Raw genomic sequence first — 21,166 nt, 5'->3', positions numbered from 1 at the left:
ATGCCACTTGCTCTGTGATATAAATAGGAATGGGCGGTCTAGTTGAGACACACATATCTAATAATGGCCTTATGATATACAAAAGTCACAAATAACTGGTAAATATATCTTTATAATACACACGAGACACACATATCCTGTAAATAGTAACCTATATCTCAACATACTAATTATAATTACTTTTATTTACATTAGACATGCCCTAACTGCAAACTTTCAGCTTTCAACCCACCGAATTAAAGCTGAAAGTCTGCAGTTCAACTGCATCTGAGTTGTTTCATTTAAAATTCATAGTGGTAATGTACAGAACCAAAATTAGAAAAAAAGTTGTCTCTGTCCAAAGATTTATGGACCGAACTGTATATTAAACAGCACTTTAGAAAGGTTAAACATTATTCACATATAGTAATTCCCTGCCTCAGTGGTACACTTCTCCCACAATAGATATAAATTATTTATTATTTTTGTCATTTATATAGCACATATATTAAACAGCACTTTAGAGAGGTTAAACATTATTCGCATACCTCCATGACTCAGCGGAGCTTACAAGTCTAAGGGCCCAATCACATCCACACACTATGGTCAATTTTATCAGGAGCCAATTAATCTGCCTGCATGTCAATGCCTCTGCGTATAAGGTTGCTGAACTTGTTAACAGGACTTTTTTCTAACTAAAGCAAGAACAAGTAGATGCAACATAAGGCTGGAATCACATAAAAAATGTAAAGCCCCCTGCAACTATTGCTGGGATCTGTAAATGCAGTAGCCACTGTACACCTTGAGAGATATATTATGCAACTTCTTACCAGATGTGCTTTTATTACTCATTACAAAAAATACATAACTGCAGTTTGTATTTAAAACTTCCCCTGTGGTTAATTTGCTTGTATACCACTGTGAGTTATTAATGTACAACTGTACCTGTATCCATTGGGCGTTCTGAGTTGAGACTGTCTGTGCTGCCCTGGTAATGCTGCCCTCCTAGAGTAGCTCTCCCGGTCTGGTCTGAAAGCCTCCCAGCACTTACAGATCTGTATAACATGGAATTATTATTTTTTTTACTATAAATCGGGCATGTTCATGTCAAAACAAGCATCTTTCCTGTACATAATGTGTACCTTGTAGGGATCAGAGGAGTGTTCCTCATCTTATAAGTATAGATAGACTGCTGAGTTGTGACCTATGTTTTTTCGTGTGCTCATTTAGAAGTTGTTCTATACTTTCCAATATAAACATCTGTACACTCCTCTGGACTGTTTATACTGCACTACATTGCTTGTGTTTATGTGTTGCAAATATAAGGGCACATGAAAGCAAGATCTTACCTTCCAAATGTGGCTTTGCCATGTTGATGTGTGCTCTGCTTTTCTGTTCCACAAGGGCAGACAAACTGTGAAAACTCTCTTGCTTCTAATGGATCTTTTGCCGGCAAAGAAGAGTCTACAGGACCCTGCCGATTAACCAGTGCTAGCAAATTTGAAGATGCTTGGGTTTTAGGGATCTTGAATGGTGCAGTTGCCTGAAAATGTAATTTAACTTTAAGTGAAGCCGATTTCTATACACTATACAATGCCTATACAATGCCATTTGGAAATAGCTACAGATGGTACTGTTGGTAGATGGCCACTGCTTTGCAAATACCACTATTCAAGTCATGATAACGCACTAAGGGGCATATTTATTATGCTGTTTAAAAACGGTGGGATAATACACCACACAATGCCACTTTTTGGTGTGTAAAAAATGCTGTAAAATTTTTACACGTTTTTTTATGTGACTTACACCATAAGTAATATAAAATAATGCTGTCAAATCTGGTGCTTGCATAGTGTAAAATCTTCACCATTTATTTTACACACCTTTTTATACCTTTTTTTTGGCAAATTTTGTTTTACACAGCATAATAAATATGTCCTTAAAACTGTAGTGAAAATAAAATGTGCTACATCATTGTAGCTATCCCAAAACAAAAGTACACTAAACCAGCAACACTTTATCTCACACTGAGTTACATACAGAATAATAGATTATCAAGATTTGAAAAGCAAAAGGACAATGTTCACCAGCACAGATGTAAATTAGATATCCGTCATGACAACTTCTTTGTGTTTATCATATTCTGCAGCTTTTTGCATAATGTAATATACATAAATACTCAAGCAAGAAGCCGAACAGAGCACAAGCCACAGGGTCTCAATATCTAAAAGTAATGGAGACAAACAGGCAACAACAAAATTGTGCTAAGGAAATGTTTGAGCCATTTTTTTTATCAGTGAATTTCAAGGGGGTATAAACCTAAACAGAAAATAATCAATTTAAGGAGAAAAAAAAAAGGAATCACTCAGGGTACCAAAATGTTGATGATTATAACCGTTTGCCGACGACCCCAGTGCTAAAAATTGCACCAGCCCAGGGTACGTCTGTAGGAACACCACATAGCAATGTTTGTCTACTTCTTCTATAAAATGACTTTGGCCCTAGCCAGTGTGCATATGCAGAAGAGTGAAAAGTCAGCTTTTTACTTTTAAATCTTCTTTATCTTCAACCAGACTAGAAGATAAAGAAGATTGTGAAAGAAGGTGGTGCCTCTAACAAGCTGGCACTGGCAGGGGGTCTCAGAAAAGCAATTACAATCACTGGGGAATACCTAATATTTTACGTTTGTTGGCTTTTGGGTTTGTACTTTGACTTTGAAATGTACATAAAAAAACAAAAGCACTAATGTAGTCATCACTGAGTGGAGATGGATATGGACAGTATGCACTGGAATGGCAAAATATGTACTGAAACAAAGTTTGCCCAGGTACAATAACGCATAGCAATTTATTGGCAGTCTACTGATATTTGTTTTTAAAGAAGGAGGCACTGATTGTGGTTTGTATAGATGATCAGACCTGTAGCGATCTTTGCACCTTTTATTACATAACCCCTCAAAAAGTTTGGCTTTGGTACAACATTTACATTGGAGGTAGTAAGAGAAAATACAAGACAATGATTTAAGATATAAAGATAACATTCAAGAAATAAATCAATATAATACAGAAAAGAGTGAAAAGGAGAGAGCTTTATCACATGAGTATTAATAGAAGAAGAATATGTTTAACTAAATAGGCTAACAGTAGAAGCTTCAGCCACTGCAGTCTAGTAGAATGCAGAGGATGGAAAGAAACTTAAAGTGGGTCAAGTAGAGAATTACAAAAATGAAAGTGGATCAAGCGGTCATTAGAAGGCCATAGGAGAAAAATAACTTAACTTTAATACCCTCTGTCACCTGATATTCTAAGTCTGTTTACTTTATAGCAAACATCTTAGGAAAGCAATTTGTTTACTCACACCGGTAGAAACATTTTTGTACTGTTGCACCATTTTTTATGTAAATATACATGTTTATCTCTATTTGTTTAATTTTCAGTTATATAGAATTATGTATAGAATTTAAGAATCAAGCAGCACATTCCATGCCATTTTGTGATGTACATTCCAATGCACATCTATAAAATTGTGACATTTGATGTACATGTACTGTATATAAACACCAGGCTGTGCTTGGCATTCTTTACTTCATTAAGCTTTTAGTGATGCCTATGATTTCATTTGTGCATTTGGTTCTTTATGTTGACCATGCCAATGCCAGTAGCAGTGGGGAGTCATGAACAGATTGACATTTTGGCATTCAACAGATTCCATTCATTTCTACATTTTAAACTATATATTCTAGATAACCAAGATACACAGGGGCCTAATTTCAGTTTATCTATCTGATACTATGTGAATGGCTGAACTGACTATGTGAGTCAGTGATCAAGCATGTGTTAGCTTATGGTGGCGATTCAGAGTTTCAAATTTATTTATATGAAGATTTTAATTTGGGTGCATAGCCAACCTTGGTTGGAGATCCAATAATTGTAGGTAATGGAGTTTTATACAGCCATTCTGAGCTCCTTGGTGAAGAACCCATGTGCTTTGTAGGAGAAGCCCCAAGACTGACTGGCCGAGTAGGCTGGGGAGAGTGGCCGAAACCTTGTCCAGCGTAGGAAGGACACACAGGATCTGAATGTTGTTTTCTCAGTTTCTGCTTATTCTGGTATATGTCAGTGAGGGTTGGGGCACTCTGCAGCCTGGCTCCCAGCAAAGGTTGTGGTGACTGGGACTGTGGAACTGGAGAACCTGCATAAACACAGAAAAAAAATTCAGCAACAGTACAGTACATTTTTGGTTTTCCCCATACAAGGCCCTTGGGTTCAGACATATGTAGTTTTTCATTGTCTGCAGATTTAATGATTATTTTTCTACCTGCTACACATCAAACAATACCAGTATGAAACATTGTCTTCTCCATCATTAAGGAAATATCCACCCCATTTATTAGAAGAGCATTGCCTTTTATTTATCAAGCTTAAATTGACATTAAGGGCTTACTGCCCAGGCAGGAAATATTGTTTCTTATTTGCATTTATAAATCAGATGAGGTTTTTATATCACTAGCCTTCAGTGTGGTATTCAGTAAAGATAGCGACAGTAAGTCTAGAACTATGAGCTCTCCGTGATCACCTGGTTATAATGGTGTTTGAAAAATACTGTATATACTGAGCAGTGTGTAAACTGAAAAACAGTGGAATCAGTCTTACCCCCAGAAGAATTTCTGCTTCTAGATTCATGTCCTTGAGCATATCCACAACAGCAATGGCCAAGTTGTTCTGGAATAGTCCCAACTGTTAAAAAACAAATGCAAGAAATGATTCATTATTTTTTCACACCCTTCACAAGTTACTTTAAATATTAGACGCTGTTCTAGTTCATTTTATAAGCATCGATAATTAAAGAAAATGAGAGCAACGTGGGAAAAGAGTCACTTCATTTCACTGCCTAAGGCAAACTCATAAGAAGCTGCAGAGACTCCTACATGTCTCCTTTTACTTTAGAGAAAATGCAGACCATACTTGAACGTCTGAATGCAGCTCAAACCTAAAACTAGAGCAATGCTCTACATGGGCACATATGTAACAGAAAAAGCATCTCAGGAATGTAAGACACAAAGATAATGCAGTTCTGCTGGTTTTCCCCCCAGCAGTGATTTGCTACACATAAGCAGGGCAAAATACTTTTGCATTAGAGCAGAATTCATTATTAGTTATGGAGGTGACAAATGGGCAGATTATGCAGACTAGTATGTGTAACATGCATGTGCTATGTGTGCCAAATACATTGATAAAATCTGTCCCATCTGAAAAAATGAATTATTTACCTAGCGGTGAAGGAGAGTATGGCCGTGAGGAACCAGTGGACAAGCGGCGTCCAACAGCTTGTACCATGTCAGCAGAGCTGGGTGAACCAGACCCAACCTTTGAAAAGCCCAAGGGGCTTGTATTAGAGCGTCGCACTGCTCCTGATCTGCAAAAAAAAACAGTGAGCAAAAAAATGAATTTATGTTTTGTTATTTAAAATAACATGTTAAACTAGTTCATTATAGTAGTAAATGCACTACTACTATGCGCTGTCAGTCTCATATTTACAGTACACAGTAAACATGAAAATCACAATGAAATTATACTTTCATCCTCCCTGAAAAACTTCACATTTTTGGTTCTTTATGAAGCATAGCCAGCAATTAGCAAGGCACTATATAGCTGCTATGCAAGTCTTGTTTCTCAGCAATAATGTGCTGGGCTAACACAAACCCATATGGCATGCATCAAGCATGATGTGCTTTTTCGGATGAATGGGGTGGTGCTGAGTACAATGGGGCAAGATCATATTACAGAATTATTGTCATTACAAAATAGCTGATTTTAGCTAAAATAATTTCATTGTTCATAAAATTAATATGGCCATTTGCAAATGGTGCATTATAAAATTAAAATGGCCACTGGCGAAAGAGGATACCATTTCATTAGGGATTTTTAGAGTCACCAAGCAATGGCAGATGTGAAGCATCACCTTTTCCACTGCATTATATTTTCATGATCAGCTAATACTTCTAAAACTCATAAAGCATTGAGAACATAGGTATACAAAATAATGTTATAGAATGTATGTTACCAAAAAAGGCAATGACGAGAAAGAGTTACACTTTCCGGTGACCTACTGTGAAATTAATATTACTTATTACTATTGTTTTATGTTTTAAACATAAAAGTAAACTGTACCGTGGGGATCCATGAGGGTTAGACGTTGGGCTGGCAGTAGTGGTAAGATTCTGCTCAATGCGCTGGTAGTTCCGTAACTGGGTTGGGACAGGAATGGGAGGAGTTTCACTGCGAGGAGATACTTGAGGTTGACCTTGTCTGCATTTAAAAAGGACCAAAAAAGGGAAATAAATCCCTGCTGACAAATCTTTTTATCTGGACCATTTGCTGGATGTAAACAGTTCACTATCCAATGTGATAGTAATAATATATTTCTCCTATTAAGAATTCCAAAAACACACTTCACATAGCTATAAGCACCAATAGCTCCTCCCTGTTGCTGGTTTCCAAGCCTGAATGCAGGTAAAATCATTGCTTCATTTACTAAGCTCTGAGAATCAGCAGGACGAAGTCCCTCCCTGCAGGACTGCACCACATACAGTACTGCTTGGAAAAACAACGTAATTCTAGGAAACTCAGCTGCCTGGAAGAACAGGAAGTTCATGGTAAGTTTAGAACAGTCGTACTGTTTGCGTAAACTTATGTGTGCACAGTTGGTAAGATACAAAAATACATTATGTAAGCACACAACTGGATTACGGTACAAACAATTCCATTATTAAGAACAGTTTGTTCCAAAGAGTCTAGTTAATAGCTCAACTACCATTTTAGTATTTGTCCACTGAATTGTTTACATTATCATATCTTTCAAATTAGAAAATCCATTCTTAATCACATTTCTTATATAATACTTAGAGAAGAGGTTTTTATTTGTGAAACCATAAGCTAAATGGAAAGAAATATTCAGCACCAAACACCAAAAGCAGAGCAAAGTATAGAGGTAGCCAGAAACTATAGAAAGGGGATTGCAGTGGGGGGAAACTGTCATCCATTAAGCATAAAAAAACCAAAGCACAATAATAACCCAAAATGTCTTTTAACTTCAATTTGCTGTGTGTGGGGGGTGTTTATCAGGGCCGGAACAAGGGTATAGGCAGAGTATGCATCCGCCTAGGACGCAATAATTTTTTTTTTTTTTTTTACACATGGGTTTGTTTTGGCCTTTAATAACATCAGTATTCTTCATAAAACCTCCTGCCCCAACCGCTCTCACTTTTGTTTTGGCCTGTTAATTAAATTGAAGGCACTCCCCACCCTTAACGTGCACTTGGAGCCTTCCATTACGTGCTGCCGCACATGCGCTGTAGGTCTGGCGCTTCCATATACGTTGGATGTCATATGGGCAGCAGAGAGAACCTGTGCGCTGGATTAATTTGCGGCTCGCGCTAAAGACACAGAAGACCTGCTGGGCTTTTTAATACTGTACAGATGGGGGCCTTGGTTGGGGGCAATATTGATGCTGTCTAAATAGGCAATGGCTGCTGGCACAGGTACAGATGGGGGGCTTGGGCCTTGGGGGCAATCTTGGGTGCAATGTTGATGGCTTATGGGCAATGGCTGCTGACACAGGTACAGATGGGGGGGTTGGGCCCCTTCAGCAATATTTCTGGCTAATGGGCAATGGCTGTTGGCACAAGTAAGGATGGGGGGGCTTGGGCCTTGGGGCAATATTGATGGCTAAGGGGCAATGGCTGCTGGCACAGGTACAGATGGAGGGCTTGGGTCTTGGGGCAATTTTGGGGGCAATATTGATGGCTAATGGGCAATGGCTACAGATGGGGGCAATATTTATGGCTTGTTGTGGATATGTTAAAATGTGATTTAATGTGTTGTAAGCTTTCTTTATTTAAAAAAAACTTAATGGTAAGGTGGGAAATGGTAATGCAGGATGGGGGGGTGCTGATTGAATCCCTTGCCTAGGGTGCCAAACTACCTTGGCCCTGCCCTGGTGTTCATGCATTATACTGCAGGACAACACAAGTGTTAATTGGTTTAATTCTGCTCTGTGGCCCAGTACCAATTAAATGCAGGAAACAGTACATGCAGAAATTGCAGTAAAAATATATTAAGTATAGCAGGTAACAAAGGTTCACAGTAACATAGCAGGTAACATCTGTGATCACTATATTCAGATTCTATAATCTATGGATACATTTCCTGTATAGTTAAAATAAATCTGGGATAACAGATTTGTAGTGATGAACAAATTTTTTCACCAGGCATGGATTCATATTGAAATCGCACATTTTTCCATCTGCAAATCTTTTCTCAAAACTGTAGAAAAAATTCACCGTAACAAAAAAGTCGGCAAGACAATAAAGTCACCGCAAGAAAAAACGACAATTGACTTTAATGCATTTGGAGACAAAAGAAAAATTTGCGTGGGACAGATTCGCTCATCACTAGAGATATGAATAAATAGAAGAAAACTCGGTTCTTTCACCTGTTAATTCCTTATCATGAATACACTAAGCAGTCTATTTTAGTCAGATGAATGCTGCATTAATATTAATGCTAGACCTACACCTACAGTAAATACTTTTCACTGCCAGATGGCCTGTAACATACCTTGTACATTTTCAAAGAGAATCTAATGATATTTATGGAACGTGGTTTCAAACTTGAAGTTGTAACCCTCCCCCCCACCAACAAAAAAATTCTATCTTCAGAAACCACCAGTATTATATACAGACATATAATATAATCTAGTGCATGCAAACTTTTATATTGCAATCACTAGCTTAAAACAAGATATTTAAGATCACATTGAAAACATCTGGCTACAAAAACATGCTATTCTATAGTAAGGCAAAACACACCTGGGAGCCACAGATGATGAACCACAACGTAAGGCGTTAGAAGGTTTTTGCACATTTATCATGCCTCCTGATGTGTTCAGTGGTGACTGCCTGTAAAGAGACCATAATGCAAAACTTAAATATCATAACTAAAAAGTATAAAAGCTTGTATTCACTGAAATTCAGCTCTGTTTCTAAAGTGGTTGTCTTGGCAGCTCTTTGGCCTCCTGCCATTGGCTTGTATGTATGGTTTCTGGCTGAAAATCGACCAAATGTTTATTGGGCAGGTAAAGGTTTTAAAATCCTGCTGTGTGGATACTGCATTGTTGGGGTGATGTGGTCCTCACCAAACGAGTGGCTGTAGACCCACAGTATGTGTGGGTGGCCAAATCGTGCAGATTTCCACTTGTTTGACAACATCAAAAAACAAGCAGATATGATCAGCTTAAGTGTAGGGAAGATCAGAACTAGGGGTAGGCAGAATGTGTGCATGGGCACTGTGGGGATAAGATGGCTAGCCTAGGGTGCCTGGCCAGCTTGGCCTGACACTAGCCTGCTGTACGTCACATTTAAAGGAACAGTAACACCAAAAAGTGTTTTAAAGGAAAGACAATATAATGTAATGTTGCCCTGCAATGGTAAACTGGTGTTAATACATCTACTAGTGGTAAGTCTCTGACAGAGGCTGTGAATAAAGAGACTACTGGTCCCTATATCCTAGCAACCATGGAGACAGAGGGAAAAACTGATCAATAAAGAAAAGGCTCATAAATTCCTCTGGGTGTGTACTCTGAGGCCAACAGCATACCTAACCACCTGTCGCTGTTTTGAATGGAAACTGCTTATCACCGCAAGTGAAACTGTCACTGCACTGATTCAGCCTTTCAGCAGACAAACAACAATCATATCATGGAGAGGCCCAAGTAGACAGTTCACGTAAATGACTGCACACATCTGATATGACTATAAACAGATTTTACAGTCTGATACACCAGACCCAGCAACTGTGTAAAGGTAGCCATACATGTAGAGATCCGCTTGTTTGGAGATGTCGCCAAATGAGCGGATCTCTCCCCTATATGCCCACATTAAGGTGGGCGATATTGGGATGATCCGATCTTGGGCCCTAGGGCAATAGGGGCAGTCGGATCACAGGGCCGCATCAACAAACAGATGCGGACGCGATCCAATGGGATTTTTAACCCTGCCCAATCCTCATCTGGCCGACTTTCAACTCCGTCTGTCGGCAGCTTTTATCGACCCATGTATGGCCAGCTTTACGGTGGTACAAAAAACATAGCCCCAAAAAAATCATAGAAATAAATGTGAGAAATAATATGAAGGAATCTATCAATCTATCATATAACACTTGCTGAACAGTAAGATAAATAATACAAGGTAGAAAGGAATTCCTGTGTGAGAAAGAAGTTGCCAGATAACACCACACAAAGCTGGTGTCGGGTTAGATGCATGTATTAAAAGTGGAAGTTCAACACAAAGTGCCAAGCAGTTAGGTATTTTTGAAAGCTGCCTGATTTATATTTTTAATAACTTGATAAAAAAAAAGTATGAAATTAGCCAATGTCTTTGTGAATTAAAAGATAAATTGAGCATTGAAAAATTAAAGCTTCCTTACAAAGCACACAGAAACAGGTAAAGCAATAAGTGCAATAAATTAATAAAGTGAAATCAAGTGCATTACATTTTCGACTAATCACAATCTATTATTACATTTATATGGAGTACTATTCTGCTTGCTTACTGTAAGTTGTCACATTTAAGTCTAGTTTAAACTCGAGTAGATGATGATAACTTACCCTCCACATATCAGAAACTCACTGGATGATGTTCTCCGTCCAGCGGCTGCTGTAGGCATATCATCTGCAATAAAAATAACATTTAACTAAGGTAAGGCAATCAAACTTTCCAAAGGTTTAGAGAATATGAAACTGATTTTCACCACTCAACTAGTTAACCTTCTATTAGATTTTACTTGATACATGCTTTTATGTGCCTAACAGCAAAAGCATACTCTTTACTGTATTAAAGTCTACTGCTCATTAAAAGAGAATAGTAACGCACTTTAAAATCGGTAAAGGGGGAGTGCCTACAAAATACAAATTTTGATCACATTGTTACTGAATGGGATCCTTATAATCCATTAGAGTGGAAGAAGATTTAATCACCTTCCTATACAATATAGAACATTTTTAATCAGGGTTCATTTTGGTATTAGTATGAAGTAGCCTAACTTGCATAACCCATTCATTTACTGCCAAGAAGCAGTTAAACGAATATTACTAGAGTCTTTACTCTACTATAAAGACTCAGTATAATGAGCTGATTTTTATCTTACACCCTTACTGGCTGCAGCTAGGGAGAGAGAGGGGTTATTTATACAGAAAGCTTCTCAGTGGACTGTTGATTTGTTTTGACCTTGTAGGGAAAAAATATGTGACTTTACTTTCATTTTCAGATTTCACCTTGTGTAGTGCAAGCAATCACAAACATACATATTTCCTAATTAAAACAAAAGGTAAAAAAATGTGTAGCACAAGGAAAATTCTTTGAACTAATGTTGAAAAGGGGAATATACTGCCCATTTTATTTGCTTTCCGTAAAACCCTATTATGTAGACTAAAGTATAAGCAGAAAAAACAAATGCATAAAAAACAAGATATTTATGGTTCTGTTTTTTCAGACCAAAATTGAATTTGCTACCAGCAAGAGTAATGTTATCAGACTTAAATAAATTAATCTTGAGAGCTCCCACTGGTTGTTTCTAGGGCACATTCAATGATTTAAAAAACCTATGGCATGCTAGAGTGGAGAACAATATATCATGCACTTGATCTAATGCACTTGCCCCATAAGGCTTTTGTATTAAGAGCTGTAATAATGTTAAAATAATATCCTTACAGAAGTGGTCAGAAGATAGGTTGTGGGGAACCAAGACAAAGTCATCTGTATCACAAGAGGAGTTCTTGCTGCTAGTGCTGGCTGAGTCTTTGGACACCTGCAAGTAGTTTGGTGGACCCAGTGGTGGGTAAAACAGATTTTCTTCCTGGATATGCTGCATGTCTGGCAGAGACTACAATTAAAGAAAGTAATGGTTGACTAGGATTAATTTCTTAAAATGTAATATGATGTGTTTACTGTAAGTTATACTATAGAAGCCTGTTAGCATAACTTGTTAATTTATGATTAGTTGATTATTTCATGGAAAGACCCCTTTTGTAGAAAACTGCAGGGCATACTGGATAAAAGGTCCCATAGTTGTATTTGTTTTTCAAATGGGATTTAGCCAAAATTCATATCTATGCTCTTGATTTTAGCCTGAATGATTCTCTATAATTTGGATAGTGTCTCTACAATTCTTTGTCCACGTGGAAGTTTAGTTTGTGCATTCTTATGGATACAGTGGCAAGTTTGTCTACAACCTTTTTAATAATTTAAAAAATCAATGAAAATAATCACGGTTATTACTAGCCACGGAGTCAAAATAACAAAAAAGTATACATACGGCAAAGTTAATTTAAATGTCCACAATGTGGTTTAGGTATTTTATATACACCCAAGTGCAGAACACAAAGATCTTGCCAGAAGCATGATAGGGATGGAGAAATAACTGAATTTATAGAAAGTTCAAGTAACCATCTGACCTCTTGGCCAGTCTCTCTGCTGGGTAATGTAATTACAACCAAGACAGGCAAAGTAGAACAAAAATGGAATAGGACACTGGAGCATCATTGAATACTATAACTTCAGCCAGAAAAAGCTCAAGCAGAAGACACTACAGGTGTCATTTACAATTCTCCAGGACAGAATTGCTCATTGGGCATCTGATTGACACATACGTTAAGGGACAGGAGGTGGAACACAGACAGCAATCTATTCAAGGGGGAAGCTATGGATTTATGAGAACCTGTTTTGTACCATACACACTGCCCACATAGTACATCTGTCAAGGGTGCTAAAGTTCCCCAGTATAGTTGGGCAAGACTTGACTCACATTAAGCTACTATTTTAAATTCAGTTTAGTTTAGTTGTTTAATCTATACTTACAGGTGGTGAGGCAAAACGGCAAGATGGTGAGCTTCCACAGGAGCTGCCTGAAATACTGGACCCAGAAGAGGTAGGCACCGGGACAGGACAGGCTGGGGACAGAACATGAGAAACATACATTTGCATGATTTTTTATTAGGAGATGTAATTTTATATTACATTGTTTAAATGATTGTGTTATATTTATCTATATATTTAAAGTGGACCTGTTGCCCAGACATAAAAATCTGTATAATAAAAGACCTTTTCAAATTAAGCATGAAATCAAATTTCTATTTTTTATTAAAGCATTCATAGCTGTTGTAAGCTCATTTAAAAAATCTCAGCTGTCAATCAAATATTGTCTGCCCCACCTCTATGCCTTGGTCATAGAGGCGGGGCAGATAATAACTTTCACTTTCCATTCAGCACTTCCTAGATATTGCTGCTTTCCACACATCCCCCTGTTCTCTTCACTGTTTACTTGTGTAGCCAGGGCATTTGGATGGACTTTGGGTCCTCCATTCTGGTGCACAAACAAGATTCTGAGATGATGCAAGGCTTGCCTTAATAACAGTGTCCACAAAATGGCTCCTGCCTGCTTGCTATATGAATTCCCAGACTGAAGTAAAATAGATTCAACTATTTTATATTATGTAATTAAAGTTAATTTTGCTTGACTGATGTGATAAAATATGATTTTGAATATTTTTTTGTGGTGATGGTTCCCCTTTAATTGATATTCTCAGAATTCATAACATTAAATGTTTTAAATGCTGTATAATTCCATGACAAAAACAGTGCTCTATTACAGAACAGCTAAACAAACTTGTTAATTACATCAAACTGGCCATTCAGGTTGCAAGAATTGTATTAGCCTGTGCCTATTTTCCAGACAACACAAACGTTTTTTTGTTTTTTTTTAAATGCCTATATGGTTTTTCTTCAGACCCTTAAGTGGAAACTCATGTACAGATGATATACGTAAAGGTAAGTGCTTGCATTAAACAACACATTTATAAAGCATGTTTTATATCACAATGTGATAAAACATTTCAAGACACAGCAAATATAGTGCCAGCATCAATCACCCAGGTACTGGCAGCTGCATGGTATGAAACATTAATATAATTTTTACTGTAATAAAAGATACAACAAATTCTGTACCTGGCAACTGCAATTGTTTCCTTTCCTTACTTACTCTTTTTACCTTATTTGCCTTATTAATATGAATGTGTGGAATGCAACCAGTTTGGAAATTTGCTGCTGCTATTTTATTTTCTTTACTGACTGTACTGGCACTGACAAGGAAACATACAATGCAACATAAATTTGCTTTCCGGATAAGAAAAATAAGTTCACAGTGTAGCGTACATAATGCTTTATGCAATATTGATTAATATGGGTCTACTCACACTTTTTGACTGTAGACACTTGATTGAGAAAAGGATGGTTAAAGAATCCCTCTGCAAGAAAACAGAAAAGCTTAAATTATCAGAAGGCTACATGCTATTAGTACATTGGGTGGTATTAAAATTAATGGCATAATTTACGTACCCACAATTGCATTCGCAGTTGGGGCGGGGGTGTGTACTGGGGATGGGAGCCTAAACTGACCCACATTTAGTCACCTTCAAACAATAATCTACGTACCCCTTTTTTATAATCTCATTTAACATTTTAACCAATAAGGAGATAATTGCTTCATAGACATATAGCCAACCAAGAAAATGAGAAGTTACAGCAGATATTGTATAACTTAATTATTATGCCAAAGTGTGTTATCAACTTAATCTTCAATTTTTGTTCATGCAAAATTCCAGGGCTAATTCAGTGGAACTGAACTACTCCTGCCTAATGGAATCTATTGCTAGCTTATCAGTAAACTGCCAAACCCCTTTAGCATCCAGCCCAATGTAAGGCACACATTAAGTAGTCAAGTTTTAGCAATAGCTATAGATGCTGTTAAGCATAAGCTGCTAGATTTTACAAATACTGTACATGTGGGGCAATGCGAGTTGGTGTATTGGGCTAAGTCCCTTGACTTTAACATCAGTCATTAACTTAAATGGTAATTTAAAAATAGGGATACACATAATCCCTTTTGGAATACCAACCCCACTCAGTCTATTTTTTAAAAATATAATATGAACAGGAGAAAGCCTTGTGCATGTTTTTCTGCAAGCATATTCATGGGATTGAATTAGTTTTCCTTTGATATCAAAGCACAACATTGCCCAGAGCTCATATCTTGAATTCAGGCCAAACAGCCTAATAATTAACTTCATAGAAAGCAGCCAAGACAAGGTGTGGGCTTCTGAAAACGTGTACCACTCTGCTTTGTTGTCATGAAAAAGGGAATTGCAAAACCAACTATGTACTTTCTCCCATCTTTTCATCTAACAATAAAGACTCAGGGACAGAGTGTTCTCATGAGCATAAAAGCTTTCACTTTAAAACCATGGAAATGTGTCAATAAATAGTCTTATTCAACAAAATGAATTCAGAGTATACGCTACAAACACCTAAAACCACTACAGAGAATGCAAGAGATTGCTAGGGATTTGGACTGATGACAAATTTGTCTGAAAAACAAAGCCATTCAAGCAAGCATAATAGATTTTTTGTGTCTTTTATTACATAACCAAAAAGATAATTTCTCTTACCACAACTCGAATATAAAATATCCTTCTGGTTTGGAAAATATAGGGAAATATAAATGCATTTAGAATTAAAGGGGTAGTTCACCTTTAAGTAAACTTTTAGTGTGCTGTAGAATGGCAATGGAAGCAACTTTTCAATTGGTCTTCATTATTTAGTTTTTTAAATTATTTTTTAATTATTTCTTTTAGTTATTTTTAATTATATATATTTTTTTTTATTATTTGACTTTTTCCAGCTTTGAAATGGGAGTCATCGACCCCATCTAAAAACAAATCCCCTGTAAGACAAATATTTATTGTTACTGCCATTTTTCATTACTCATCTTTCTATATAGGCCCTCTCCTATTCACATTCCAGTCTCTTATTGTGATTAACTGCTCCCATCCTCATCACCATAACCAACATGTCCACACAAGCAGGGTAATACACTTATTCCAATCAATGCATAGTTGCTAGTGTAATTGGACTTTAAAAATGCAAACGGACGAACTACTGAATAAAAAGCCAAATAACTCAAAAACCACAAAAAAATTAAAACGTATTGTGCTAGAAAATCAATATCATATACTAAAAGTCAATTTAGAGGTGAACAACCCCTTTAGATAAGGTGTTTTTTATTTTTAGCAAAGGTATTCAGTAAAATAAAGACACATAAAAACACTTTAGTCCTAGTGACTTTGTATGTGGATTGTTTCAATGTGTAAGTATAGGGCACTTTTACATTTAATGCCTGTCAGTTGCTAAACATTTCTGCACTAGTCAGAATCATTCTCTCCAAGAACAATACTTAATTCATTAGTGCAGCTAAGTTATGGCCTGCAGCATCTACAACAATACGAATGAACGAGTGTCTGTATTACAAACATACACATAAGTGAAGCCTTCTTATAAGCTTTTAATGCTATTCCCCTTCCCCGGTAAAAGTTATGTAGTTTGGCTGCCACTATGAATGTAGTAAATTGCTTTTGATATAGTAGATGAGTAGTTTTTCCAACATTCGTATACGTTTCTTGGGTTAGCAGAAGAAGAGCACTCCCCTTACTAAGTAAGGATAATTTGTATTGTAGGGTTACCATCACAGTGTAAAAAATATAACATGTATTTACATAAACAAATATAGTTGCAAATATAGTGGGTACCATCTGTCTGTTTTTTGCAATTTCAATATACACTATATTGGCAAAAATATTTGGACAACCCAGCTAATTACTCAAATTACTCAAATTGGCTATTTAAGTCAAAAGCATCATTGATGGCCAAAGACCCACTATGTCATATGACAGTTCTGTGCTTCCAACTTTTCCTGTTTTTGCTTGAAAATGCACCATAAGATCCATGCAGAATGGGTTTGCCAATATAGAGGTGACGGATCTTGAGTGGCCTGCACAGAACTTTAACCTAAACAAACACCTGTGGGATGAATTGCAACACCAACTGTGAACCAGGCCTGATCACTAACATCCCACCAAACATCTATTTGAAAGACTTCTACGAGTATAGGCTGCAAAGAGAGGATAAACTTTTGGTTTGGAAATTAAATGTTGGGCAGCCAGGTGTCAACATACTTTTCACCATGTAGTGAAACCATGCAGATATGCATGACCAAATAAGGATGTTACAATAGTTAATCTACTGATGTGGTGCCATTTTGTATGGCACATTGGTACAGGTGGGAGCTGTTATCCAGAATGCTCTGGACCTGGGGCTTTTCGGATAAGGGGTCTTTCCACAATTTGGATCTCCACACTTTAAGTGTACTAAAAAAATATTTTAAACATTAAATAAACCCAATAGGATTGTTTTGACTCCAATAAAGATAAACTGTATCTTAGGATCAATTATAAGGTACTGTGTTATTAGTACAAGAAAATGGAAATCATATTAAAAAATTTTAATTATTTGATTAAAATCGAGTCTATGGGAGATGGCCTACTTGTATGTTGGAATTTTCTGGATAATAGATCCCATACCTGTACCAGAAAACAAGTAAATGGTCTCATCATTAAAACTTTTTTTAAAAAAATTACTGGTTCTAGCAAGCATATTCCTCATGTTCATGTCAGCTTATACAGTAAAAGGGATGAGAAGCAGTGGTCACTCACTGGGTTTTCAGGAGGACAGAACAGTAGTGATAATTGGACAAAGATGCAGTGTTAAGTGTGGGAATGTGAACAGTGGTAGAAGTATTTCCTGGAGGGCAAGCAAGTAGTTATACTTGGGAATGAAACCATGGTTGGGGAGGGCAGTGGAGCATGTTTTTTTCAAAATGCATAAATTAATAGTGCTGCTCCAGCAGACTTCTGCACTCAATTGCGTTTTTCAAAAGAGCAAAATTATTTTTTAATTTTGAAATCTGACATGGGGCTAGACATATCAGTTTCCCAGGTGCCCCCAGTCATGTGACTTGTGCTCTGATAAACTTCAGTCACTCTTTACTGCTGCACTGCAAGTTTAAGTGATATCACCCCCCTCCCTTCTCCCCCAGCAGACCATCAGCAGAACAATGGGAAGGTAACCAGATAACAGCTCCCTGGTATATATAAGAACTAGTGATGTGCGGGTCCAGAAAAACTCGACCCGCACCAGACCCGGACTTCTGCCTTCCTTTTATAGACCTGTGCTGACCCGACAATGACATCACAAAAGGGACGGGTAGGTGCGCACCTATAAAACCGGAAGCCGGATGTCAGAAGCCGGCAGTGCAAGGCCCCACAAAGAGAGCAGGGAGGTGGACCCGAACCAGCAGGTCCCACAGGTATCGTGCCGGCCCACACATCACTAATATGAACAGCACTCAATAGTAAAAATCCATATCCCACTGCGACACCTTCAGTTACAATGAGTAGGAGACATTAGCCTGCCTTAAAGCAGTTCCGTCCTGAAGTGCTGGCTCTTTCTGAAAGCACATGACCAGGCAAAATGGCCTGAGATGGCTGCCTATGCACCAATATTACAACTAAAAAAATTAGGAAAGAAGGCAGAGTGAATTATTAAGAGTGTAAGCAGTGTACTTTAGAAACAAAAACTAACTACGCTTTTAAGGAAACTGTGCAGGGAAGGAAGAATGAGCAACTAGAAATAAATCTATATACACATAATGCCTACTACCAAAGAAAAGCATTTACTTAAGAATAAAAAACAAATCTATAATTACATTTAACGTTTCCATACAATTCTTTTATTTTTACATACAATTCTAAAATGACCAACATTCAAAGAAAACATACTCTAAAAGCACCAATGTCACTACACAACACATGGGCACCTACAGGTATACCTATGAAATTTGACAGAAGTGTCCAATCTAAAAAAGACACACAAAAAATAAAGAGTTGTGCATGGTGTAAAGGTTTATCTTCAATGTATCTTGTTTCAGATTAAGCAACTGTTTGTTAATATAGAATAATTACTGTTTATTTTGTCAGTATTATTATTATTATTATTATTATTACAACAACAAGTGATGTATAATTCTGTGGTCAAAGCTATACCTAAAATGTAGCTAAAAATACAACAGACTTTTAATAAAATATCTTTCCACTCAAAACATTAGCAGGACCAATAATCACTGTAGAAGTGCAGTAGTAAGCTCTTTAAATAAGTGCAGTAGTAAGCTCTTTAGTAAAATTCCTTTGTTTGTAATGGTGTATAAGGAAACAAAATAGTTAAGTAAGCTGTTTTGTAGGTGATTTATTTGTCCCTGTTCATTGATTCTAAACAATATTAAGAGTTGTGCTAAAACGGCTTTGAATAATAGGTTTTTTTTTTGTTCGGTCTGGAACAATTTCATGTATGGGTGCCAAGTTCTTAAAAATTATTTGGACTGAGCTCTTGTTGCTTGGTTAGACATTGTTCTGATATTATGGCCTAATAGGTGAAACTGCTGTGACAGGATACTTTTTGTACATCTTGCTACAGATATAGTACTACTTATCTATCATTTCATGTTCAGGGGTTTCTGGTCCTTGTGTAATTTGGATCTAGGTACTGTTTTATTATCACAGAGAAATAGAAAGCAATTGTAAAAAATTAAATGGGAGATGGCCTTTCCATAATTTGGGGCTTTTAGGATAACTAGATCCCATAGCAGAGTTTGTATAATGCGTGCATTCTGTTTATCTAATTTATATTTTTCTGATAGTCTGAAGTCCTTTGTTGTGCTAAATTCTGTATATATCAATTAATAATTCTGAGCACCCAGGCACGTGCAACCAAATTGTAATGTGTCTAGACCATCTCTCATCTTTGGACACAATCTAATGTATCTATGATGCAAGAAGTCATGTGACCATATTACACCTGAGGCTGTCAATTCATATTATCTAAACACAACTGTTTAGCGATCAGCCTAGGGTGCAGTGAAGATTTCCTTGGCCATTTGATATCTGATCATGCAGATATCAACCAGGTAAAAAAGAATGTTGGCCAAGGCTTGCATGAGCTTGTGGCCTACAGGACTTAATGGACACCAGCATGGTCTGATTGTTGGCCCAAGAGCTGAGATTTCTAATTGCCTTGATATGGTCAACCAAATGGGTGGCAGAAAAATGTAAGATCTGCTCGTTTGTCCAGATGACTAGAATTGCATGTTTGGTCAGGAAGAGTAGCTCAGTATAAGAAAGGGGCTGTAGAGTGGCTGAGTAATGGTAAGAATGTAACCCACAATATATTATTGTAAGGAATTAGGGACCTTCAAAGGCATGGTAGGAGCTTTTAACGGTGAGGTATATTTACACAAATGTTTGAGTGTGTAATGCAGGGGTCCCCAACCTTTTTACTCGTGCCACATTTAAATGTAAAAAAGAGTTGGAGAGCAACACAAGCATGAAAATGTCCATGGGGATGTCAAATAAGGGCTGTGATTGGCTGTTTGGTAGCCCCTATATGGAATGGTAGCCTACAAGAGGCTCTGTTTGGCAGTACATTTGGTTTTTATGCAACCAAAACTTGCCTCCAAGCCAGGAATTCAAAAATAAGCATCTGATTTGAGGCCCCTGGGAGCAACATCCAAGGGGTTGGAGAGCAACATGTTGCTCACGAGCTACTGGTTGAGGATCACTGGTGTAATGGGTAACCTGGCCTAAATTATGCAGTGGCACTCTAGGTATGCTCCTGTTCTCCTGAATAATCACTACACATCTTATTAAGAAATAAGCAGGTGTTATATTTGATAATTACAGTTTTGTTAATTATGGTGCAATATGTAAAATAATCTATGAAAGAAAAAATGCATTTTATACCAAGCAAGGTATTTTGTACATTGAAAGCTATTTTTCACTCTGGTTTTAGAATACTGAACAACTGATTAACATTAATGATTTTTCCAGAATTATACAAACAATGACAAATGAACTACAGAATGCTACATTTCTCACACAAACAGGATAACAGGCCAACTAAGTCAAAATAGCTTGAAAGTTCTGCAAATCAGAACAAAATGTTCTTTGGTGATTGCTCACTGAGCATCAGTAAAGGACATAACACACAGAATACAAAATACATTCAGCATAACATGATTACCTAAAAATAGCATTGGTTATAAAAATATGTATATAAAAATAGATTACTAAAGTTAAATTTTTTTTTCAGTGCCCAGGTTTACAAACTGAGCAGCCACTGAATTTTGTATGA

The 21,166-nt window shown here is 37.1% G+C and overlaps 1 protein-coding gene across 2 annotated transcripts in view; it reads right to left on the bottom strand.

The window, feature by feature from the left end:
• Window positions 1-21,166, bottom strand: part of LOC108709614 (serine/threonine-protein kinase ULK2-like) — a 75,578-nt gene that overhangs the window by 9,261 nt on the left and 45,151 nt on the right. For both annotated transcript variants that reach the window (XM_041584091.1, XM_041584092.1), the window contains exons 12-22: window positions 14,287-14,337; window positions 12,893-12,984; window positions 11,747-11,918; window positions 10,645-10,708; window positions 8,849-8,938; window positions 6,150-6,287; window positions 5,249-5,394; window positions 4,632-4,715; window positions 3,887-4,170; window positions 1,329-1,522; window positions 925-1,034 (exon numbers count right to left, since the gene is read on the bottom strand). In XM_041584091.1, the coding sequence (XP_041440025.1) occupies window positions 925-1,034; window positions 1,329-1,522; window positions 3,887-4,170; window positions 4,632-4,715; window positions 5,249-5,394; window positions 6,150-6,287; window positions 8,849-8,938; window positions 10,645-10,708; window positions 11,747-11,918; window positions 12,893-12,984; window positions 14,287-14,337 (1,425 nt within the window). The remainder of the gene's footprint in view (window positions 1-924; window positions 1,035-1,328; window positions 1,523-3,886; window positions 4,171-4,631; window positions 4,716-5,248; window positions 5,395-6,149; window positions 6,288-8,848; window positions 8,939-10,644; window positions 10,709-11,746; window positions 11,919-12,892; window positions 12,985-14,286; window positions 14,338-21,166) is intronic.

The sequence above is a fragment of the Xenopus laevis genome, chromosome 2S, assembly GCF_017654675.1.
Source record: "Xenopus laevis strain J_2021 chromosome 2S, Xenopus_laevis_v10.1, whole genome shotgun sequence".
Classification (NCBI taxonomy): domain Eukaryota; kingdom Metazoa; phylum Chordata; class Amphibia; order Anura; family Pipidae; genus Xenopus; species Xenopus laevis.
This window is presented reverse-complemented; position numbering and strand designations above follow the sequence as displayed.